We start from the raw sequence: 26,401 nt of genomic DNA, 5'->3' as shown, positions 1-26,401 counted from the left end.
TTGAAGGGGGACTTTGTCCATATTTGCAATCTGTCCGAACTCAAACTGATGGGTCTTCCGACATTGAATGACAAAACGATGAAATTCAAGGCCCTTCTGCTCATAGCTTTCAGGCATCTTTTGGGCAAGTTTGGTGCGTGTACGCATGCTTAGTCCATTCCGTTTCATGAACCTGAAGCACCAATTGTGTCCTCCTTTGAAATCAGTAATTTCTTTTTCATCAGCAATTCTTCTTGCCTCATGCTGAACCATCTTTGTGGACACAGGAATTCCAATTGCCCTTTGCTCCTCAATCCATATCTTCAATTCCCTCTCTAAATCAGGCCATTTTGCTGACTTGCCTCTCATGGCCTTCTTCTGCCGTAGCGTTTTCAGTAGGGTTTCTTCTTCCTGTAGCCAGTCTCGGATTGTTTTCTCAGTTGGAGGAGGACCAAACTTACATTCAGCAGCACGATTTCCATTCACTTTTGCAAACTGGATCACTTTTAACTTGAATTCAGCACTGTACGAAAATCTTTTCTGAGCCATTTCTGGGCAGAACTTGGCAAAACATAACCTAATGTACCGGTAACAAGTGCAAAACAATGAGCGCAAAGACAACAAGCTCGAAAAGCGGGAAATGCAAGTAAAAAAAAATCTACAACCACTGTATAAGATGCACCCAGTTTTCAGACCCCAAATTTTTCGAAAAAAGGTGCGTCTTATACATAGGGAAATACGGTACTTTGTGTTGTGACACATTACTCCCACCTCCAGCATTCCAGTTACCAGCGAGTTGTGCCACAGTCGCCCTTCTGTTGCCACATACCATCCAGGAGAGCCTTCGTTCACCTCGAGCATCAATGAGCCGTGGTCCAACACTTCACTGGCTGTTCGTGGGCTTCTGTCCTTGGACCACTTTTGGTCTGTACTAACCACATCTGACCATGAGCACCCCACCATCTGTGTCGTTTCATATTCTCTGATCCAGTCATCTGGCCATTATAATTTGGCTTTTGTCAAGCTCACTTAAGTCCACTTCTTTCCCATCTGAAGAACAAGAGTGACACTGATTAATGGAGCTCAGTATCAGGTGTTTTTCATACCATGTTCTGACCTGTGCACATGCCATAGTTCACCTGCAGTTGCTTTGATTTGCATAACGACTCACTGATCATAGTGTTTTGGCTCATCGGTGTATGTATCTATGTATGTAACAATAAACCATATAAACCAGGACATTGTGACCAAAATAGTTTGTACATATTGTAATAAAAAAAAAAAAAAACAAGCAACAATGTATCTCTCTCTCTCTCACACACGTGCAATTGTGAAGGGTATTCAAAATTCATGCTACTTTTTCCTTTGAACCAATTCTTTTGATTTCACTTAAGACAGCTTTCTCTGGTTCAAGAGGATTTAGTTTTATTGGGTGATTCCGCGTTCCACTATCAAGAAAACTTTTTTTCTCTCTCTCTTTTTTTTTTTTTTCTTTTTCTTTTTTTTCTTTTTCTTTTTTTTTTTTATAATAATTATCAGTAGACTAGAACCAGGGTGTGTCTGCTGGGAACAATTAATGATGTTTCCAACAAATTATTAGATTTGGGGGGGGAGCATTATTATTCATGTTGGGAAAATAATATCAAGCACACGTGAACTGACAATTTGTTGGATAAATATAGGAACATACTGAAAATATGTTGAGTTAGATCAAAATGTGTATGTGTCTGCAATTCTGCCCAGGCACAATAAGAGGAAAGCCTTGAAAATTAAATCAGGTCTTGATGAAATCAGGATCAAATTAAATCTTTGGGAAGGGGAATGAAATTTTATCATGCTCAGTCTACTTTTTTATTTATTCAGAAATTTCAGAAGTTTTATATGTGCTAGTATAGAATTTGAGGTGTGAGTTAGTTGGAAATGTGGAAATTTTGTTCTCCATGTAGAAAATTCTTTGCTTAATTCATGAATTTAATTTTTAGTTTGAGTAATATATAAAAATATTAAAAAAAAAAAAAAAAAAAAAATATATATATCCAATAATTCAAAATAAAACAAAATAAAATAAACAAAATAAAACATAAGCCAGTAGTATGGCAAAAACTGTAGAGCGAAAATTATAAGGATCTTCCTTATTTTATGTTATTATATCTTAACATTTAAGCCATTATTTAAATATAACTCAGTGGTAGTAGTGGGTTGATATGCTAAATAAGCAGTACCTGTGCTGCCATCTATTCTCTTTTTCCTTTTATATAAGCTGGATAAGCTTACATTAATTCAGTGGTGTGGCTCTGCTCTAGAGTGCTGTCTGTTCTATAATTTATTTCTCGCTGCATAAGGACCACCCCCGTGCAAATCCTCTACATTTGTGGATCGATCGGAGGAGGAGGAATAGGTAGTTTGGTTCTTCAATCTTTTCGCCTTTGCGAAGATTTGTATAGCGATTGAAATGCAGCGATTCCATGACCATTATTGGCCTCGTGGTCCTCTGTCAATATGGGGCGTGATGGTCAGTCTATGATTTTGATATTTTGTTTTTTCTTAGTAGTTCTTTTAACCCCTTTTTGGTGATATTTCACGTTTTTCAGAACTAATACCTTATGAGGGGGGGTACTGCTAAATTATCATATAATTGGCATTATTTTAAATTTTATATCGGTTTTATTAATTGGATTTAAAGTGCTAAATTATATAGGGCATTTTCGGCTATTGTTTGTCTTATTACCTTTACTTCCCTTTCCCTGTTGGTTTATTTTATTTTATGTTATTTGTATGTTAATTTTCGCTCTACAGTTTTTCCCATACTACTGGCTTATGTTTTTTGTTTATTTTATTTTGTTTTATTTTGAATTATTGGATAATTTTCGCTCTACAGTTTTTGCCATACTACTGGCTTATGTTTTATTTTGTTTTATTTTGAATTATTGGATTTATTTATATTTTTCTTATTTTATGTTATATCTTAACTTTTAAGCCATTATTTATATATATATTAGATACTTTTATTCACTTCACTATTCAAATATTTTCAACATTTACCTCAGATTTTGTGTGCTTCACAGTGTGCCAAATTTAAAACATATCTTGCTTTCCACACAGTAGTACATAGCATTAGTGAATTTTTTTTCATGTTCTCATCTTTATCTTTCAAAACAGTTCTTTCAAAATATTTGTGAGACCATGGATGTTTATATATCTAGTGGGAGAGGAAAAGCAAATAGCTTTTAACTGTAAACAGATGCTACTTTTTGTAATAAGGGTGCAAGAATTTTTGCTAATGCTGTCGAGGCAGAGTTAGGTGGGTCGGAAAACTGCTAGTTCGGGGGGGATACAAGGACTAATAGATTAACAGTAGCCACTGGCAGAGGTGGAAGTGATTCTTGCACTGCTTCTATTGAAATGAGCAGAAGCCTGAAAAACAAGATGCAGGATATTTCAGAGACTGCTGGGAGTCATTGCGGTACAAGTAAACACATGGGTTGTGTTGGGGTAGCCAAGAATAGAAACAGGTGCATGTATACCTGCGTGTGTACACCAATGCTAGGAGTTTGGTAAATAAATTTGATGAATTTGAGGTATTGCTCAAAACATCAAAGGCAGATGTTGTTGGGATATCAGAGACGTGGTTTCACACAGATATAAGGAATGCGGAACTGGAATTTGGGGAATACAATGTGTATAGAAAGGATAGACAGAACAGGAGGGGTTATGCTATTAGTTAAGAAACACAAAGTCCAAGGAAGTGAAGCCAGTCAACATCGATGGACAGGGCAGTGTCGAGTCAGTTTGGTGTGACATAAGCATAGGGAAATCAAAATTGAGAGTAGGAGTGTGCTATAGGCCTAATGACTCTGATGAGTATAATAAGATATTGTACAGGGAAATAGTGGGCCAGTAAATCAGAGAGTCTTATAATGGGGGATTTTAATTTCCCAGATATTGACTGGAATTTGTGGATTGGTCACTCGCACACTAGCAAGGCGTTTGTGGATTTATTGGATGATTGTTTTCTACATCAGCATGTTCGTGAGGCAACAAGAGGGAGCAATACTCTTGATTTGATTATCAGTAGTGATTCTTCATGCATTAAGAATCTGCAGATAAATGAACCACTAGGTGGCAGTGATCACAGTGTGTTGAAGTGGGATTTACTCAAGGAGGTAACTACCATCAGAGGTAAAGGGAAGGGTTTTTGTTTTCGTAAAGGCGACTATGATGGTCTGAGACAGTATTTAAATTCTATACAGTTGGACCAACTGATGTTACCAACAGCAAACTCAAAATGGGAAGCATTCAAGGAACTAATCTTGGAGGCTACCAGGCTTTACATACCAACTAAGAAATATTGTTCAAGGTTTAGGCCTAAATGGTTGTCAGATGAACTAATGAGACAAGTGGCAGAGAAGAAATATGCATGGGATACATACAAATTAATGGGTGACATGGAAGCCTATGATAGATATAAGTTGGTCTGTAACCAAGTCACAAAGGAGATTAGGCAGGCAAAGGCAGACTACGAAAAATCCTTGGCAAAGGATGCAAAGAAAAACAGAAAAGAGTTCTTTACCTATTTAAACTCAAGAAGGAAAGGGATGAATCAGATTGGTCCACTGGATATTGATGGATCAACAGTTGAGGATCCTGCTCAGGTGGCTAACAATCTAAACGAGTATTTTGCATCTACATTCACGCATGAGGAGTTATTCAGGAAGGAGAATGATGTAGGTAAAGTAAACGTTGGCAGTGAGCTGGATGATTTTGTAATAACTGAGAGGAAAGTGGAGGAGAGATTGTTGAGGATAAACATAAAAAAGGCACCTGGGGTGGATGGGATCTATCCAGTTATATTAAAGGAGGCAGCAAAGAAAGTAAGCAAACCCCTAGCCATAATTATGAGAGCTTCTTTGGACTCAGGGGAGGTACCCATAGACTGGAGATGTGCAAATGTAACCCCAATTCACAAAGGAGGATCAAAGGCTGACACAGGTAATTACAGACCTGTTAGTTTAACTTCTGTTCCAGGTAAATTAATGGAGGCACTGGTTAAAGAAGCACTGCAGGATCATCTAGACAAGAATTCAGTTATAGCTCAGACGCAGTATGGTTTTGTTAAGGGCAGGTCTTGCCTGACCAATTTGATTGGATACTATGATGTAGTCACAAAAGAACTGGATGCAGGGAATAACTTTGATATTATATATTTGGATCTTAGAAAGGCTTTTGATACTGTTGCACATGGAAGACTGCTGCACAAATTGGAGCAGTGTGGCATTGGAGGCAAATTGCTGCTATGGATAAAGGGATGGTTGAGTGGCAGAAGACAGAGAGTGGTAATCAATGGACACTGCTCAACGTGGACTAATGTTATTAGTGGAGTTCCTCAGGGTTCAGTGTTGGGTCCATTGTTGTTTTCGGTGTTTATAAATGATATTGATGATGGGATATCAAGTTTAATGTCCATGTTTGCAGATGATACAAAGGTTGGCAGGGTTGTTAAGGACACCACTGATGCTATGCTGCTTCAACAGGATCTGGAAAGGTTGAACAGATGGGCTGAGAGGTGGCACATGAAGTTTAACATTGACAAATGTAAAGTACTACATATGGGAAACAGTAACCCCAGAGCAACGTATCAACTCTGCGGTACTACACTGACAGTGGTGGAGAATGAAAAGGACCTGGGGTAATTGTGCAGGCAGATATGAAGTTCTCTGAGCAGTGCAGACGAGCTGCAAGAGTAGCTCATGGTGTCTTGTCAATGATATACAGGAATTTTTCTAGCAGGGATAAGGAGGTGATTATTCCCTTGTATAAGGCAATGGTTAGGCCACATCTTGAGTACTGTATACAGGTCTGGAGGCCTCATTTCAAGAAGGATGTAGAGCTGCTGAAATGGGTACAGAGAAGGGCAACAAGATTAGTGAATGGAACAAAGGGTTGCTCTTACGAAGAAAGGCTTAAGTTTTGCAAATTACTGTCTGGAGACTAGGCACCGGCGAGGTGATCTGATAGAGGTGTATAAGGCTTTGAATGGTTTGAGCATGCTCAATGCCAATGGGATTCTTCATCTTGCTCAGAATAATCAGCTCAGAGGGCATAAATTCAAATTGAGAAAGGACGGATGTCAGATAGATGTGCGGAAATTTGCCTTTGGCCAGCGGTTGGTTGGTTGGTGGAACCGACTTCCATCACTTGTTGTTGAAGTTGATAGCCTAAACAAATTTAAGGCTCAACTGGACAGGTATTTCGAGCGAACGGAGGGGTGAAATGGGAGTGGTGTGTGTTTTTTTTTTTTTTTTTTTTTTTTTGGCTGATGCTGAATAAGCTTGCTTTCTTTCATCATATGCCTCTGCTAATGCTAAATGCTAAATTTGAAACTGTGGTTTCAGCAAGTGTCAGATGCCTCATCATTCTTTGATTTTCCCTTTGAGTAGCAAAGAGGATAGCACAACACCTGCTGGGAAATTATTTAGCAAAAGCTGGAAAAAAAAAATTAAGTGGTATTGCAGTAAAAGTTTGACTATATTTAGGAAGGTAGAACAAATTTCATATTTTTAATCATTGAGGTAAGAGCAGAAAAAGATGGCATGGGAAAGTTACAAAGTGATGAAAAGTTACAAGCCTATAACAGATATGAGTTGATCTGTAACAGTACTACAGAAAAGGTTAGGCTTGCAAAGCTTATGTTGCTGTTAGTCATTGATTAACTTTGACAACAAAGTTTATCAATGACTGACAAGCAAAGAATAGAGGCAGGGGATTTTTCAATATGTGAATACAAAAAAGAAAAGAACAAATCAGACTCTTTCATAATAGGTATGGAAAAGTCTTAGGTAACTGAGCTGATATTGCAGATGAACTAAGCAGGTAATTTGCATTGATATTTACAGATAAAAAATCTTCCATGGTTAGGAGAAACTGTGTGAATTAAACTGGCAGTATGTAATTAATTAGTGATATTGAAATAATAAGACTTGTTTATTTATTTATTCAATTGATTGCTTGTTACAATTGCCCCTTGTACAAGCATGCATGCTAGAGGGAATAAAAGGGGCAATTGTAACAAGCAATCAATTACAGCATGCATGCTAGAGGGGATAAAAAATTGACAACATAGAGAATAAATTTACATAAATACTGACAGTTTAGTAAAAAAAAAAATCCAGTGTGCTGGGTGTCTCCAAAGAGGAGTATCCACATCATTTTCCAGTTAGTACTAATGCGATTCAACTGAATCACATTAGTACTAACTTGTTTGTTGAAAGGTGGTTGTTCTGTACGTCTTACTGGACCATAATTTTAAGGGAGGTGGCAAGGGAGGGTATTAAACCATTGAGATTAATTATGTGGGCATCATTGGATTCAGAGAGATTCCTTTGGATTGAAGAAGTGCCAATGCACCAATACATGAAGGCAGTCCTAAGAGTGAATGGGATAACTACAGACCAGTCAATCTGACTGCTGTAAAATATGGAAAATCATGGAGGCAATGAACAAAACTACAATATAAGGCCATTTTGATAGAAATAGAATTCTGAAGGAAACACAGCATGGTTTTGTAAAAGGAAAATTTTATTTGATCAACTTGATTAGTTCTTTTGGCAGTCACTCATGAGTTAATGTAGGAAATACGCAGTTCCATGATGCTTTCACCCTGACGTTTCTCTGGAAATGGACCCTCCATGTTCCATTATGATATGCTCCATCCCAGACCTGCTTCAAATTTTAAGTGCTGACTCATCAACTGGTGCAAAACCACCACTTTGCTTATTGGAGACTTAAAGTGGTAAAACCCATGTTTAATCTCTAGAGAAAAGTTTGCGGCATCCCCCACACTTCTCCCTCAACTCATGCATACTACTAGTACTAATACTAACATAAAATAGCACTAATAATACTACAATATAATACTAATATGTACTAATACTAACACTAGGTGGTAGATTACTCTCATCAACCAGTGAAAAACCAAACCACCACTTTGCTTATTGGAGACTTGAAGTGGTGAAACCCATGTTTAGTCACCAGAGCAAAGTTTCCAGTATCCCCTTCCTCCCAATCTCCTTCAGCCCATGCATGGTACTAAGTACTTACAGGTTTTGATGCCTTTCATGTTTCTGGTTTTCATAAAAAAATAATAATAATAAATAAATAATTTTGACATTGTTTATTTTTTGATTTTAACAAGGAATTTGAATCAGTCTTGCATAAGAGGTTCCTGTGTAAGCTAGAACATATTGGAATCATAGGTAAGATCCTTTGATGGTTCATAGGGTGGCTATAGGGCTGAAGACAGAGGGTTGTGATTAATGGTTACCCTTCAGATTGGACTAATATAAGAAGTGTGGTCCATCGTGGATTGATACCAGGACCATTGCTGTTTTTCATTTTCTTAAATGAAATCAGTGAAGGGATACAAGGCATGATATCAAGGTTGAGAAAGTTGTTAATGATCAGTACTAAGCAGCACTTCTTTGGCATAACTTATAGACTTTAAGAATAGTCAGAGAAGTGGCAGCCATATTTTAATGAAGTAAAATGCAAAGCCTTACACTTAGGAAATAGCAGTCCCAAAATAACATACACTTGGTGGAGCTGAATTAAAAAAAAAAGTAGATGGAGAAAGAGAATAAGGGGTTACAATATGGGTGAACATGAAGTTCTCTCTGCAGTGTAGAGAGGTGGCAGGGAAGAGCCACTGGTACCCTATCATTGAGTTATCAGACTTTTGCTTGTATAGTTAGGGAAGTCGTAATCCCACTGTATAAGGCAGTTGCAAGACCATACTTGGAATACTGTGTCCAACAATGGAAACTACACCTAAAAAAAACTACACTTAGCATCATAGGGGAAAGACTTCAGGTATGTGGGCTACATGCTTGGTAATTAGGCCCCTTAGAAGAAATCTGATTAAATTCTATAAGGCTCTGAGAAGGAATAATAAAATGAAAGAGAGTCTTATGGTTCTAAATGATATCAGAACTAGGAGACATAAATTAATATTACAGAAGAGGTTTAGACTGGATTGTAGGGAGTTTTATTTTATCCAGAAAGTTGTTAATTACTAGAATAAGTTGCCTTCATGGGTGTTTGAGACTGAGCTTGAGTAAATGCAAAGGTCAACTGGATTGGTATTTTATTTTATTTTTTATTATTATTTTTTTTTTGGCTGGTATAGCAAAAGCATGGAGCTTCCTGGCACTATATGGCTAATACTAATATTAAGCATTTTTACAACAGTTACTAACATTATCAAATTATTTTGGCCATAGAAATATCTAATGCCTTCTGAATGTTATCTTGAAAGTCTTCCTGTGGGTCCATATGTAGAGTTCCAATTTACATAAAGGCTGCTTTTTTAAGCATCTACTTTTTCTTAACAGGTAGCTGATCTAGCAAAGAATGAGTTGCTAGAATTAAGAACATGTTAATTTACTTATATAAATTTTGAGATAGGAATCCTTACTTGCTCCAATGGTAAGGTTTTTTTAATGGTGTAAATAATTGACCAATTTAATTGGAAAAGTACTTAAATGTTAAAGAACCAAAAATTTCAAGACATCACTATAAATTCTTTATTCTATCAGTATGAAGAAAGGAAAAGAATGTCTGCAATCGTGTTACTTAATCCACCAGAAAATCAAAAAATTCATGAAATTAGCATTAGCATTAGTAGAGGCATTTGATGCAAGAAAGCAAGCTTATGCAGCATCAGCCAAAAAAGCCGACCGGGCTAGCTGGGTGGGTAAAGTGCTTACCTGGCAACCCAAAGGTCGCGGGTTCGATTCCTGCCTCGGGCTTGGATCAAAGTACTGCAAAAACCTTGGGAGGTGCATTATGGCCACAGAAGCCTATGCGCCCGCCAACAACTACAAAAAAAAAAAAAATAATAAAAAATAATAAAAATAAATAAATAAATAAAAAAATAACCACTTCCACTTCACCCCTCTGTTCGTTTGAAATACCTGTCCAGCTGAGCCTTAAACTTATTTAGGCTATCAACTTCCACGACAAGGGATGGAAGTCTATTCCACCAATCAACCACCCGCTGGCTAAAGGCAAATTTCCTCACGTCTATCCTACATCTGCCTTTTCTCAGTTTGAATTTATGCCCTCTCAGGTGATTATTCTGAGCAAGAGGAAGAATCCCATCAGCATTGAGCATGCTCAAACCATTCAAGGCTTTATACACCTCTATCAGATTACCTCGCTGGTGCCATTAATGATATAGTCCCCAGACACTGCAATTTGCAAAACTTAGGCCTTTCTTCGTAAGAGCACCCCTTTGTTCCATTCACTAATCTTGTTGCCCTTCTCTGTACTCGTTCCAGCATCTCTACATCCCTCTTGAAATGAGGCCTCCAGACCTGTATACAGTACTCTAGGTGTGGCCTGACCATTGCCTTATACAAGGGAATAATCACCTCCTTATGTATTCCTGAATCATGTATTCCAAATTTTAAAACATATCTGATAACTTGGTTGCCATTGTTTTGTTGTTCTCCCTGTGTAACATCAATTGTAGTTTTAGATTTTGTGAACACAAATATGCGACTTTGGATTTTGGAGGGAAAGCCACCCTACTTTTAGAACTTTTTCTTCTAATTTGACAAAAGAAAAACTATATTTTTTGTCAAGCAACCTTCACCAGAGCTGATTACTTCAGTTACAGTGAAAAGAAAGGTCAAAAATGTTTCTGCCTTTTCCAATCCAGATTGACTCAATCCTGTGCCTTCCCAGGTTTAAACCATCGTTGGAAAAGACAGCACCAAAAGTGGTAATAAGTCTTGATTTTTTGAGGCTCTTTGGATGGCTGTTGATGTTTTAGTTATATGGCTAGAATTTTTAATATTATTTTTCGTTTTCTTTTTAAAATTTGGTAGTATTTGAAAAACTTGAAGATGTTTTCTCATGCATTAATGTGTAGGTGTTTGTTTGTTAAACTTGGTTATTTTTTGGAGTAGATGATCTTGGATGATGCAATGATAAACTGTATCCGATTTGGATGGTCTAGGAAATTTGATATCATTTATCTGCTCCTTCTTTGAGAAGACTAACCAGTTTATTATTGAAATCCACAAATGTCTGGTTCTTTAATATGCAGGTATCATAAAAGTGTATTTTATTGGTGGACATTTCTAAGTCTTGGGGGTCTGGCTTAGTGCTGAAGTCTACTGTAAAAGAGAATCTTAGATGATAATTATAGCAGACCACCTGAACTGAAAGCTCAGGAAACGACTTTCTCATTAGAGAGGTAAGTGTAATGTTTTTCATAAAATGGACACACAGAATAAAACCAAAATTTGTTTGCTTGGGGCAAAATTATAATACATGACTGACTGAGCCTTATAAAATGGTATATGCAGATCCTTTAGAACAGCATTTCTCAACCATCTACTTCCATTCACCCCATTTTCAGAATCCAAAATCTGCTACCATTGTACAACCTCCCTACAGATTATGAATAAGTTGGCATGCTCTGAAATTGTTTAAATTTATACGGACACATACCCCAAGATATTGTTCAAGCTCCTGTCAGGGGTTATTGCTTCCTGGTTTTACTCAATAATGAACACTTGAAAGAAAAAAAATTTTAATTTTGTTTGTTTTTAACAAATGTTTTTATGAACCAGTTAAAAATTATTGCATGAAGTATAAGTACATCATTAATGGCTGCATAGTTAAATTGTGTATTAACTTTTTTTATTTATTTATTTTCCTTTTTTATCCTTTACTAATTCTCATTAGCATTCTTTGATGAACAGGTTAATGGTGAAAGTCTACAAGGTGCAACTCACAGTCATGCTGTCTCAGTACTACGGCAGTCAGGAGTTACAATCCAGCTTGGTGTATACAGAGATAGTAATACAAACCAGGATGATGACATTTTCTCTGTGCTTGAAGTAGAATTATGCAAAAAATTGGGAAGAGGTTTGGGGCTCAGCATTGTTAGCAGGAGAAATGGTGCTGGTGTATTTATATCCGAAGTGGTAAGTGTTGAAGTAAATTTTTAATTAGTAAAAAAATGCTCAGTTGTTTGACACTTATTTTGGTTCATATTAGATATTCAATATTACTTCTATTTCATGGGAAAGTGTACATCTTGAACACAGTTCATATTGTCATATATGAACTATACACCCTTAGAGAGTAGTTATTTTTTAAATAAATTCTATATCAATTATGCCATGTTTGCTTTCACCCAGGAAATTCATATTTACTATATGAATGTCATATAGGAAAGGAAAGAGAGGGTTAAATGAAATGGACTGAGTCAAATGAGCACATCCTAAAGAAAGTGCTTGATATTTCCTCACATTACTGAGTTTCAGAAAAGAGGCATCCTCCTCCTATCTCCTCTTTCGTGGAAGAAATGATTCATCATATATATTAAAATTCTTCATGTACACACACACACACACATTTTTTTTTTTTTTTTGGGCTGATGCAGAAAAAGCCTACTTCTTTGCATTATTTGGCCTTATTAATACTAAGTTTGCTGCCACTAGGTGGCAATAAACATGGCATAATTGATATAGAATTTATTTTAAAAATAACTACTGTCTAAGGGTGTAAAGGGAAAGGATTTCATTTTTGCAAAGGTAATTGTAATGGGCATGAGCTTAGAAATGTTTAACTTTCTTTTTTGCAAGCTCAATTAGTGGTATTAAAAAAAAATACAGATGCCAGATGGGAAGCATTCAGGAAAGTTGTCATGAAAGTTACTAATTGTTTTATACTAATTAAGCAATGTTGTTTGAGGTTGAGGCCAAAATGGATGTCACACGAACTGATACATTTAGTGGCACAGAAAAAAAATGCATGGGGTGATTATGAATTTCAGGAAACACAAGGTCCTACAGTAAGTATAAATTAATCTTTAATCAAGTTACTCAGGGAGGATAAGTATGCTAAAGAAAACTGTGAGAAGTCTTTGGCTAAAAAATTGCTTGCTAATTTTCTTTGGAACTCAAAAGTAGCAAGAAATTCTTTGCTTTTGTTAACATGATAAGAAAATCACTTGATATGAATGGCATTACCATTGATGACGATCATGTACAGGTTGCTTGATAAACTGGGTAAATACTCTGCATCTGCAATTATAATTGAGAAGTGTTTAGAGATGGGAATGGCAGACATCTATCTAATACTGATTGGCAGTTAAATGATTTTATTTTAACTGAAAGGCAGCTAGAAGAGAAATTAATGCAGCTAAAAGTGAACAGAGCACCTGGAGCTGATGAAATCTATCCAGTTGTATTAAGAAAGCAGCAAAAGTGGTAATCAACTCTTTAGCTATAATACAGAAAGCTTCCTTGAATTTAGGAGAAATCTACAGATCTGTAATATGCTACTTTCACAAGGGTGTGTTCAAAAGGTGAAGTAGGTAACTACAGTCCTGTAAGTTTGACTTCTATTCTAGGGAAAATAATGCAATTAATAGTTTACAAATTAATGTAAGGTCATCTTGACAGGAATGCAGTTATGTCAATCACAGGCTCCCCCTCAGCAAAACCAGTTTTTGAATTTGTTGAAGGAGACCTTCTCTATCCAATCTTTTTATTTACTGTGAAGTAATTAAAAGCAAATGAAGGCAAAGAATAATTTAGATTTCAGTAAAGCTTTTGCTGTTATTCCACATTGTATAAATTAGAGCAGTGCATGAAAATAAATTAAATGTAAATTTTTTTTGTAGAGATGCAGCTTATTTTTTGACTTTTTTGTGTATTAATTTATCTCTGAATGATACAGTTAAAAAATCAACAAAAAAAAAGTTTGTAGTGAAGTTCGATTTGAATTTTATACATAATTTAGACTGATATGTATGGGTTGCTAAATAGTTACGTGATTTTTAATTAAGTATTATTTCTTTTTCCAGGTTAGGGGAGGGGTTGCTGAGGCTGATGGGAGGCTGATGCGTGGAGATCAGATCCTTGAAGTTAATGGTCATGACCTCAGAAATGCAACGCAGGAATTTGCTGCTGCATTGTTAAAGGTATGTTTTGTATATTTAAAACTCCTCTATAGATATTTATTTTAACTGTACTGATACACTAGATTTTCAGATGTTTACCATTGAATGAACAGAGTTGAAACTCATCTGAAATTATAGTTTTAAAAATTCAGTTATTTAATAGTGAAATAGTTTGGCTAGATCATTACTTGCTAAGAAATTCTCATTTTAAAAACAGTTTTGTCTTGTGAATCTGTTTTAGTGATACACATTAGACCTTTAACTCTGTATAATAATAGTAACTAGGGGGCTTGGCCCCCTGCTTGCTTTTCTACGTAAAATGTAGAGGTATGACAGAGCAAGTCAAATCTTCTCTACGTAAAAGACACCCATCAAAAATGCACTGATGTTCTTCCTCTCCCTTTTTACTCTCATCCTTCAGCTATCTCCCTCACTCATGCTTTTTTTTTTCTTCTTTTGTTCTCCATCAGGAAGCTCAAGCAGCTCCTGATGGAGAGCAGCCAGAGTACTGTGGACAGCCTGGCTCACCTCCCAGTGGTGGCAGGCATTGTGGAGTTCCACTAGGAGTCCTGCTGCCAAGAAGCCAGCACAAACAACAGAACCCAACACTAAACTACACATGCAACACACAACACTTTTCTGCCTTTTACAGAGGTTCTGTATTCATCACAAGGGTACTGATGGTACAGATGTGGAAAACCACAGGTGGTGCCTTACCCAAACATTATGCCACTATGATCAATATCTAATAAGGAAATTACCTATGTAATTATTTACCTGTGAATTTGTAGTGAAGTAATTGCCCTGTCCACTTGTACCATGTGAGGCTGCATCCCTCTTCTCCCATTGGCTACCCCACCAGGCGGCATTCTCAAGGTCGAATAAATATCATTATGTAATTATTTACCTGCATTTACATAATCACTTAGGAAAAGGCCTTTTGCTTCAGGTTCCATAATGCATGAGGAATATTGTTGCATCCGAAAGAGCAGGACTAAAATATTTACAAACTATACAAATATTTAAAATATTTACAAAATACTAAACTGTTTACAAATATACAAACTATATCGGGTCCCTTCATCAGCTGACATTACAATGGAACATCAAATGATGCTGTGCATGGCCATGTGTTACAGAGTGGAGCATGTGCATGAGGTTGGTGAACACTATGGAGGCAGTTGTCTTTCAATGGAAGACAACAATGTAAATTTACCTGCACATTTGTAGTGACATAATTGTCTCGCCCTCCTCTCCCATTAGCTCGAATAAATATCACTAGGAGGAAAACTTTATTAATGCATAGAGAGATAACATCACATCTTTATTGTGACTAATAAATGCACATAAGTATCAACAGCTAAGCTATGTGTTGGTGGGGGGAAGGGAGTTATACTGTAATACAAAAGGTAAGACAGTTCAAATTACATTTATATCAAAATAAAGAACTACAGAATGGTGGGGGAAATTGCATTGACAAAATTCAGGTTAAGAGGGAATTGTCAAGTGATTTTACTAATAACAAGTCTTGATGAGGTTTTCTTATTAATGTCTAGTAGATGTTGTTATAGGTGCCTCCGTAGCCAAGTGGGAAGGAACAGCAGTGCGTAGCACACGCTTCTTGATTAGACCGGGGTTCGAGCCCGTCCAAATACAGAGGATGCGGAAAGGTCAGGGAATGACCACCACATATCCCGGAGCAATATGGCCTTAGTTGCTAATGCTCCTAAAAACCAAATAACAAACAACAAACTGATGTTGTTATTTCCACTTAACATTCATAATAACTGCACAATCCTACACCAACCATTATTAAATAAAATAAATAAATAGCATTGTGTTATATTAAAATAATAATGATACAAATAAATGAAATAAATAGAATGATATAATTACACCAGATAAAACTGATAAAAAAAAGGCCTATACAATAAAATATGAAATTTTAAACTGCAATGAATAAATTACAATAAACAATGTAGATAAAACACAGGATAATAAAAGTTCTAAAACACTGTAGCTTTCAGAGGCATCCGCCTTCTTTTTCAACAGTTTATTGTACAGCACATTCTTAAACATCAGCAGACTCACGTTTCACAGCACAGGTGATGTGGGAAGGTTTTTTGATGTGAAAACATCTTTGGCAGCCCCTACTAAATTTTGGTCTGACAGTCAGCATTCGGCCCATTGCCAAAAATGTGAAACAGAAATTATGCAAATTACATAACTTGCTAAATGATGCTAATGCAGTCACTAACACTGATTCGGTAGAGTAAGTAGCGGGCGTGAACATGAAAGTTACATCATTATTTCGAACTGAAGTAAAACCGATGAACAATGTAAGTTGAATGAACATTTACGTAATTTAGGAAGTAGCGGGTGTCAGCTTATGCTCACACCTGCTACTTCCTAAATGAAGCTAACTCAGTCACTAACGTTGATTTGGTAGAGTAAGTAGTGGACATGAGCATAAAATGTTACCTCATTCATAACTTCAGTCCGATTTTAAAACTTATTTTTGTCAGAGGTGTTTTCAAATAAAACATCTTTCATGCATACAGGGTATATGTGCTTTTTTTTTTTCAGGTTGATGTCTTATAAGCTTGCTTTCTTGCATCATTTTCCACTATTAATTCGAATAATAATCTCACCAAAGTAACAGTATCCCATTGTTAATAAGTCTGCTCAGATTTGAAATTGTCCTTCGGCACAACAAAGACTAAGAAAGAGACTACAAAAATTCTCTCAGAAATCTGCTTTCCCACATGTTCATTGGTCTGAATCGCCCTGTCAGTCAGACATTTTAATATATGACTTTATCATCTGTTATGACAGTTTTTCAGTTGATTAGTTGGACACAATCTTATTAGCAGTTCCAGTTTGTAACTTTAGATATTATGCTGCCAAAATTAACTAAATTTTATTATTTTTATCAGAGCCCTTTGTATAAATCTGCAGACATTCAATTCAAACATCCCTGCTCAACAGCCTAGTTGTATTCTTCCAGAAGCATTTTATTAGCATTTCATTTCATTGCACACTGCTGTTTTCACTGGAGGAACTGAAAATGCTCTACTTTCCCAAACTGTGCCACGGAATATTTAAATTTTTGAGGAATACACAGCAATACTTGACATCTGTTGGACACTGCACAAACTACTAGCTCTAGGTAGTGCACAGTTTCAACATTACTTATTAAGTTGTTTGGACCTAACTACTTAATAAACAGAACTGTTAGGTATTTCTTTTGACCTAGGAAATTACTGAGACACTAAGGGTGCCATGAACTGAGAAAGTTTGGGAACCTCTACTCTACAGCATAAAATTCAGTAATCGCAATAACTAAGTTTTACAAAGGGATATTGCAATTGAAGCTTTATGGAGTTTCTTTAATAATTAAATTTTCTGTTTATATTCTGGGGCAGCCACATTAAGTTAGAGGAGTTGATTATACTGTTAGATGTAGAAAATCCCTTGGCCCATGCTGTTTTCAAAAAATCTGAAGGCTATGTTAGAATGAGTGAGTGAGTGCTTAAAAAAATATGAAACATTTTTAAAAAAGATAATTTTTTCATTGTACTTTCCAGAAAAAAAATCACATTTTTTAAATAAATATGTACATTCATGTGTGTGTGTGTGTGTGTGTGTGTGTGTGTGTGTGTGTGTGTGTGTGTGTGTGGCAAGGGAACATTTACAAAGATCATAAGTAGAGTGAGAAGAAAGGTTAGATGCTAGTAGATCAGCTTCATATCAAAGTAAAAAAATAAAATACAGAACAGATTGCATGTATGCCACTGATTTTTCTTAATACACCATTTCTTGTCTTACGATGTTCAGAAAATTAAATTTCTCTTTTAAAATTTTTTACCCATAATGAAATTTTTGTGGTGGTTTATGCACTTTTTTATAGAGGTTCAATTTGGCCATAATTGCCCCCCGCTCCAGTTGTCACATACATAGCTCAGGTATCAAAACAGGATACGTTCCTCTGTTATTTATATACATAAGTTTACATTGAGTTTGAAAAAGTTAAAACAAAACTCAACTTTAAAGAAAAGATGTTAGGTTACCTGAGTAATATTTCAAAATTAATATTAATGAGAATTTTGTTTTTAATTTTCTTTTAAAGACCATAGTGGGAAAAGTTTGTATGAAGATTGGAAGGTTAAAAGTGAAGCATCGTTGAAGTTAATTTTGATCTAATTTATGCTGAAATTAGTAAATGTAAGTTAACTGTTTTTCTTTTCTTTATTTTATATATATATATATTTTTTTTTTTTTCCAAACTCTTTCTTAATTTTAAAAGTTAATCTTTTGAAATTCGTTTTAGCTAGCAGATATTGTCTTATTAATATAAAATAAAATAATTATGATTAGTATAATTTGACTTTTTTGTTTAAATTATAATTCCAAATGTGGAAAACTAATATCTTAGTGCCATGGGTGGGTTAGGAGTTGGGAAGCTGGAAGGAACTTTCTGAAATTGGATTTTGGTTTTTATAAATTTGTGATTTTCAGGAAATATTAAAGTTTTTCCACAGAATAGAAGTATATGGAATGAATGAAAATTTAGAAAAGTTAGTTTGCATCACAAACATGAAGGTTGTATACAATAATTTGATGGAGGAGATTTGTCTCTCTTCTTAAGAATCAACTGGATGTGAACAAATTTCTATGCAGCAAGGAAAAATACCATTGGAATAAGACAGTATAAAAGGCAACACAAAACAGGAAGTTTCTCTTGTGAAATATCATTAAGACTGGACTTGCTGCCATAAAAATTATTCAAGAAGCATCTCTGGGGAAAAAACTAGAGGGTTCATTGAGTGAAATATGTGTATATATACATATGGTAAGGAACACTTACAAAGATCATAAGTAAAGTAGAGTAAGAGATAAAATAAGATGCTAGTAGGTCAGCTTTATATCAAATTACAGCAGTGTCATCAGGATGTAAATGAGATAGAAATAAAAGGTTAGTTTCAACTGAAGTCATGTTATTGTCCTTGTTAGGATGCCTTTGGACAAGATGCAGATGTTCCGTTTGCTTTTTGATATATTACATTTGGTACATATTATATGTACCAGGTAAAAAAAAACTAAGGATTACTGCTAGGTAATAGACAAATGTCTATGCTAATGTTGTAGGGTTGTGGATTGATCCATAATGTACAATGCTGAAAAACATCAGCTCTCTTGTTTCAACATGTTTTGCATTACTGGCTCAATACATGTTTATGTGTTTATGAAAATATGCTACAGGCACTACAAAATTAATATTCTTGGTGCGATATTGAGTAAAGAAAATATTGATTTTGGGAAAACAAAATTCAAGCAAGATAACAGCAATTGTTTCTTGCTTTCAGCCACTTGGAATTTGTCTTTACATCTTTAGGTTGCCCATAGGAAATGATGGGGGCAGTCTCAACTTACTGCTCTGCAAGTGGTTGGCCAAGGTGTTAATTTTATGCATTGGAAGGCTCAACACACACACACACACACACACACACACACACACACACACACACACACACACACACACACACACACACACACACACACACACACAGTTCTGTTTCTGGGAGGAGTGATCCTGTAGTTTTGCTGTGTATTTAATTCTCCAAAAGTAGTGAAGATAGGAGGAAAATATTGATTATACTCCTAGAAAGGCTAGGATGAAGTGTCTGAAGGAATATGGAAAAAAAGACACCAAGTCTCTAGAATTATTGGTGTACAGAACATAAGACAGATTTGCTTATTTGAAGTCTTGCTAAACAGTGGAGGATTGATGAATGGAAATCCTTCCCTTCATCAACCCTCCACTGTTTATTTTTCCTTCATTTTCTGGATTTTGATCAGACTACTTAGTGCTGGTTGACTGGAATAGACACAACGTAACTGGAATAGATACAACCAATAGGAACTGTAAGGAGGTTAGTAAAGGGATGTGAAATTGTGCCCTTCATTTAAAAAGTCATTGATAACTAAGCGGCATGCATAAGTTATTTTGGGTAAACAGTGCCAGCATTGGATTGAAGATTAAAGAATGTGATGAAACAAAAATTAATTGGCAACAATTTCTGTAGAGTTTTCACAATTGCAGTGAAACTGCATGCTTCATGTACAATAAGGACATGACGTTTCATATCATGTGAAGATCTAGTGAAGTTTTGCTGTCAAAGAACTTCCATCTTCCCATTGGCTGAAAAACTTCACTTGATCTTCTCGATATGAAATTTCATTGTCATAATATACAGACATTTATTCTTAAATTATTTATTCTTAGCCAGAAAATTAAGTCATTTTTTCAAGATGACCTTGCTGCACAAAGTGGAAAGTGTTAAGGACTTTTTGTTGTCCAAAACATAAAACATTATATTGGCTCTAACATATAATGAACATTATATTGGCTCTAACATATAATAAACCCCCTCATAAAAATGCAAAGTGATGAAGAGAGTAATTAATATGGTAGTATTAGTGTGCAAGAAACATTAAAAAGCATCCTGTGTGCTCCATGTCCAGAAATTATAAAGCTGTATTATACACTTTCCATATTTAACAAAATGTTACGGTTTTAGGTGAGTAATAAAACCTGTTTTTAAAAATCTACTATTAATTGCTATTATTTTTTCCATTAGTACTATATGCCCAACATTGTTTTATTTTTTTTGCTGAAATCGATATTTTCTTCAGTCAACATTACCCTAAGAATATGAATTCCATAGCACCCACAGCTTTTTTGTTTGGAGAGGAAAAAAAAAAAAGTTTACATGTATTTTTGAGCCAAAATGCAAAAGTGAAATGGGTTTTATAAGAAGCCAGAGACTAAAAGAACTAAGTGAATATCATAAAGCTATTTGGATAGCACTTGATAATTATTAGCTATTGTAGATCTCTTGCCATGGTATTGATCCTTCCCCCAAACATTAAAGTTAACCATCCAGAGGGCTTTGAAAATGGAGAGGAGTGATGCAGTTTAAAAAAAAAAAATTAATACTGTACAATTAATTGAGACAATGAATTTAATTTACATCCATCGTAGGGTCTATGGCATTCCAGTATAGTGAATGTTGTTAGACAAAAATGATACCAGGCACACAAACATTCCAGAAACACAATAGATTTTTGGATATCACATGGTCATAATCTTATCAATAAAAATGACCAGATGAATATTGAGATTATACTGAAGGAGGGTTTATATATATCCTTGACAGTTTTTAGTATTCTTTGTGCAAAATTTTGTGTGACTTCTCCAGTTAGGTTTTATATGTTATTTAACATTTTATTTATATAAAATATTACTTTAATTGATAGAGGGATAATTTTTTAATAAAGATTGTATTTTAAAGTGAAATATGAGTAATGCTAATTAAATCATATGAATTGTTGTCATTTGAATTTTATTGGTACAGAGTATTACAATAAGTAAATAACACAGAAAACAGAAATACTGAAACTGGCAGTTGTTTCTGGAATTTGCAAGAAATTGGTAATGTTTCTGGATTCTTCTTTTAATCCTGTAATCAAGCTTAACTGGGAAATATTGAAAGCTGGGACTGACTGTGCAGGGTCTTCGACATTTTTGGTTCTTCAGCTTTGAAAATATTTTACAAAAATTTGAATGTTGTCTCTATCAGCATTTGTATTTTTAAACGTGAGAAGATGTTCGTTAGACAAGAAATTGTTAATTGTAACTGCAAACAAATAAAAGTTATAAAGTTCATACTTTTCCTTAGTCTGGAAATTTTTGTTTCAAAACATTTAAATGAACACAAAGATAGCACAGTGGTGATTTTGAAATATTCTTTGTTTTGATGAACAAAAATCTGAAAAACTATTTATTTATTATTATTTTTTTCATAGAAGTTTTTGCCATAGGCCACAAAATATATTTTGCAGGCTGTCTGGTCTGGCCTGACCCACAGGCCATCATTTGAATAGCCCCACTCTTATGAGGCAAAAATTAAACTTTGCAGGTGGAATATTTTTACAAGGTAAAGATTTCCTTTTTTTTGGAAATAAATTTTAGATGGAAATATTCATAGTAATAATGATCTCTGTGACAGCAACTGCTATAACTGTCATAAAACATTTTCCTAATTATGCAAAGGCCTGTTTTAGATATATCAGGCTTTGCTTTTAATAAATATTGTTTTCTCTACAGACAAAAAAAATATATGTATATCGATCACTTCAGTTCAACTGAAGGCAGTCATATTTAAAAATAGTGAAATTTTCTTTATGTATCAGAAGGTTGGTGTTAGTATATGGGCATACGGTGCAAGGAAGCCTAAGGCTTATGCTGCACCAGCCAAAAAAAGAATAAAATAATAATAAAATAAAATAAAATATATAATTAATAAATAATAAAAGAAAAGGAAGTAGACAACCTATTCATTTCCCTCCTCCCATAGGTCCAGCTGACCTTTGAATTTCCCCAAACTGTCAGCCTCAACCACCCGTGTAGGTAACTTATTTCGTAAATAAGTAAATTAATTTAATTAGGTAAATTAATTTTTAACTCACTGGCTAAAATAAATTTGCATTATATTTGTTAATTGTGTAGAGCAGTTTTGATTAATCACTTTTTTTTTTTGTAGGTGTTAAAGCCTAGTGCAAAAATTACAACCAGATGGAAGTTTGCATAATACTATGATCATCTTGGACATTCATTAAAACAGAAAGTCACACTTCAAAGGCTATGGACATATCAAACATTTCATCAGAGAAAGAAAAGAATGTAAACTCTGCTGATAAAATTTCTGACCATTAATACCTGTGTATGAACTCAATTTTTAGTTTGTAATTTGGAAGGTTTACTACTAAAGATTTTGACTAAGTGATAGCAGTGAGCACATGAAGACTATTAGAACAAAGGTCATTATTTAAATAGCTTCCAATACTTCATCTCTGTGAATGTTTTTATTTTTCTTTTTTTGCTAATATTTGGAATTCTATAGGTATGCTCTCTGTATTTTGCAAGCTGCAGTTTCAGGAAGAAAAAAAAATAATAACATTTTAGCTTTTGCATGAGCTTTATATCTGTAGCTAACCAGATATCAGTGATTTCATAGAGGATGCATGCCGAGAAATCTTCAGTCACTGAGTAGTGATAGTTGGCATTTGGGTCAACATGTAACTTTACTGTGATGACTTGTATCTGCATCCACAGGTACTATGTAAAAATACATTATTCTTCTCTTTATCAAGAGCTATGGAAAAAGACACGTAGTGATATATTGTTCCTCTAGTCACCAGCATTTTTTGGCACCATTTGTTTCTTTTCAAAAACACATACAGGAAAATGCTTGTTGAATTTGTCATAGAAAGAGTTCTTAATGCAGTTATCTCTTTAAATAAATTATATATATGGGATAAAATCTTATCCCATAAGGTGTTGTAATTATATACATTTAATAAATTTATGAATCTCGTTCTGCATATAGGGTGCTTTCTATGAATATCATAGAACAGTGAAAAACAGTTTGTTTGCAGAAATTTCTTATAATTTAGACACATGCATGCACACGCACACACACAGAGCTTAAAGGCTATAAGGAATTTTTATGACTTCAAATCATTCAGTATTACCTTCCAAGCAGTGTAATTTTATGCCCAGAAACACAATGGTGATGTTAATTCATTAAATGTTTTATATAGTTTGAGAAAAATCATGCAACACTGAATTATATATTTTCTGTCATAATTGTTCTGTACTGAAATGTTTTATATTATTTATACATAATGCCACATAAAAAATTAAGCTCACATTAATGCAAAGTTTAAAAGATTTACGAATTAATACTTTGCATTAATGAGGACTGCACTAATCATATTTTTAAAAAAAAAATTAAGATAATTTTCAAAATTCTTATTGTGACAAGTTTTATAGATAATTTATTCAAATAAAATTCCTATATAATATTGTACTATAATGATATCATGAGAAATATGTAATAAAATCATGAGTTTTTTATGCAATACACATACAGATTACTCCAATTTTATTTACAATATGATTCTGTAATTATTGTGTAGTTTTGGAAATGGGTGGATTACTTTTATCAAGACGTACTGTGATATTTGATTTTATTAAATCTTTGAGGTTATAAAAACCAGTGACTGTTTGCATTTGCCCAAATTGGTGAACACTGCTGTACCTACACATTTTTGTACCAATTGCAAAATTATACATTTCTTCTCCCTCACCACTACTGCCTTTGATAAAAATTCAAAGATAGACACAAAAAATTCCATTGTTATGAATACAGCTTGTAATGAGAGGTCTGCTATGAGCATTATAAATATACATTTTTCTTTACTTGTTCCTGCAAATACATCTCTTGTTTCATTTTGAAATGTGGGGAAACGCAACAAAATTTTAACCTATTTTTCTTTTGTGACCTAATAGGCAGCAATGGTTATAATTTGTGGTGAATTTTCCCTTGAAAAAGTGCAATATGTGATAAAATTCTGCTAGTTACTTAAGATAAAGCTTATTGGAATGGGAAAGAAATGTAAAGGTATGGACTAATTATGTGTAGCATTCATATGCAAAATACAACAACTCTTAATTTCATTAACTATTATGACTTTCATTATCTTATTTCATTTCATTTTGTTTCATTGCAACAATGGCATTATTATAATTTATAAAGAATAGAGGCAAATATGCAACAGATTTTCTTCAACATCATTGCAGTTTTTAATCTTTAAAAGCTGGTTATAACAAGGATCCATTATAACAGGGTATTTTTTCTTACACATAGATTAAATGACAACTAAGTACACTTTTAAACTATGTTGAATGTAGTTATTGAAGTGGTTATTAATTTTAAGTGTACAATGTAGTCAACTATACTTAAAATATTGGCAATGTTTCAATGTTCTAATGAACCCCATCTTCAGGACTCATTTAGAGGAGGCAATACTCACCTTAAGTATGGCTACTTGCCCTAGAACTAAACTTTTATATTATTTAATATTTTATTTATAGCTTAGTTCGATCCAGTGCAAGCAGCCATACTTTTGAGGTGAGTATTTCCTCCTCTGCCTGAAGATAGGGGTCAATAGAACCTTATTTTAATTGTAGAGCGATGTGATAATGTGTCAATAAATACATTTCAAATACATGCATGTTGTATAACAGTGCCCTTAGTTGAATTGAATCTATATGTATGACTGACCACATATCATCCCCTTTCTGCATAATTTTTTTCTTAGTTTCTCAGCCCTAGATCTTTTGAGTTTACTGTAAAGATCAGAAATATTTTAACACCCCCTCCTTAATTCCTAAATACCATATGCCTACAGCAGTGGATATTGGGTAATTCAAAGTCTTGAGAAAAAATCCTAACTGGCAAAGAAGTGTTTTTGGGGGGCTTGGGGGGCCGGATGCAAAGGGGCCTCGTTTATTTATGTTGAGACTTTGATGGTGCCCCATATATCGGGGGCCCTGGTGCAGTGCATCCTGTGCACCCCCATTTCCACGGCCTTGTACACAAATAAAATGATGCATGAAAGTAGACTTGTATTGCACCTGTCATCCTAATACTATTAAGAAGAGTGGTAGTTGCTGATCAACATTAGGATGACTATGTGATAGTTGAAAGTTTATGCCTTTCGCAATTCCTTTAATTTGGAGAAAGCCCATTAACCACCATGATGACTGTTGTTTTTGTGCAGACATTTAAGGAAGGCTAAAGTTGAAAGAAATGTATACATCTAAGTGTACCATTCTATTGTTAATATTCTATTTTAACCTATGTTAAAAGATATAATTGAGAGCTGGAAGGTGAAAGATTCATCTCTTGCAGAAGATAATAATTTTGATTTTGGTAAATGATGCCCAAACAAATCACATCTTAATCAGTTATAATTAGATAACTTAGTAATAACTTAGTCAGGTCTCAATACAGAACTCCTGACATTTGAAAAACATCTACCTACAGAAAAAAAAATCACATATATATGCACTTTTATTGCCCAGATGTGAGTGTTCTTTTTGAAAAAGTTGGCAGTGCTCATAATCCGACTTATATTTCACATGAATCAATGGAATATATTTCCATTGATTCATGTGAAGGAAGACTACATAAGATGCAAATAGGATGTCTGTAGGGCTTCCAAATCCTAAGATTTCTTTTTCTTGGGTTTCACAATGATTCATTAAATATCCTTGGGACAGCAGAACAGTAGGCTAGCACTATATCAAAAGAGAATAGTTTGTCAAACAGGAATTAAAGCCTAACAAATACAGTGCACTTAAAAATGCTCTGGTCCAAACAGACAAGATCTTACTATCGCTTCATATTAAGCAAGTTTAGTAAAGCAATTTGTCAAGGCTTTGGATTCTCAAAGGGATACCCTCCAGCATATTTCTTACTGTTCCCAAATGTATGAGTACAGAAAGTTGAAAAGGTTTTTTTGTATAACAGG

General features: G+C 34.6%; 1 protein-coding gene across 2 annotated transcripts in view; it reads left to right on the top strand.

Annotated features, from left to right (window-relative positions):
- Positions 1-22,751, top strand: part of LOC150086503 (multiple PDZ domain protein-like) — a 431,516-nt gene extending 408,765 nt beyond the window's left edge. For both annotated transcript variants that reach the window (XM_090372609.1, XM_090372607.1), the window contains exons 33-36: positions 11,748-11,972; positions 13,862-13,978; positions 18,087-18,181; positions 22,564-22,751. In XM_090372609.1, the coding sequence (XP_090228735.1) occupies positions 11,748-11,972; positions 13,862-13,978; positions 18,087-18,143 (399 nt within the window). In that variant the 3' untranslated portion in view covers positions 18,144-18,181; positions 22,564-22,751. The remainder of the gene's footprint in view (positions 1-11,747; positions 11,973-13,861; positions 13,979-18,086; positions 18,182-22,563) is intronic.
- The last annotated feature ends 3,650 nt before the right edge of the window (positions 22,752-26,401 follow it).

Source organism: Mastigoproctus giganteus, chromosome 4, assembly GCF_048544385.1.
Source record: "Mastigoproctus giganteus isolate SK-2022 chromosome 4, ASM4854438v1, whole genome shotgun sequence".
NCBI classification, from domain to species: domain Eukaryota; kingdom Metazoa; phylum Arthropoda; class Arachnida; order Uropygi; family Thelyphonidae; genus Mastigoproctus; species Mastigoproctus giganteus.
Note: the sequence above shows the minus strand (reverse complement) of the source record. Positions and strands in the feature narration are given on the sequence as shown.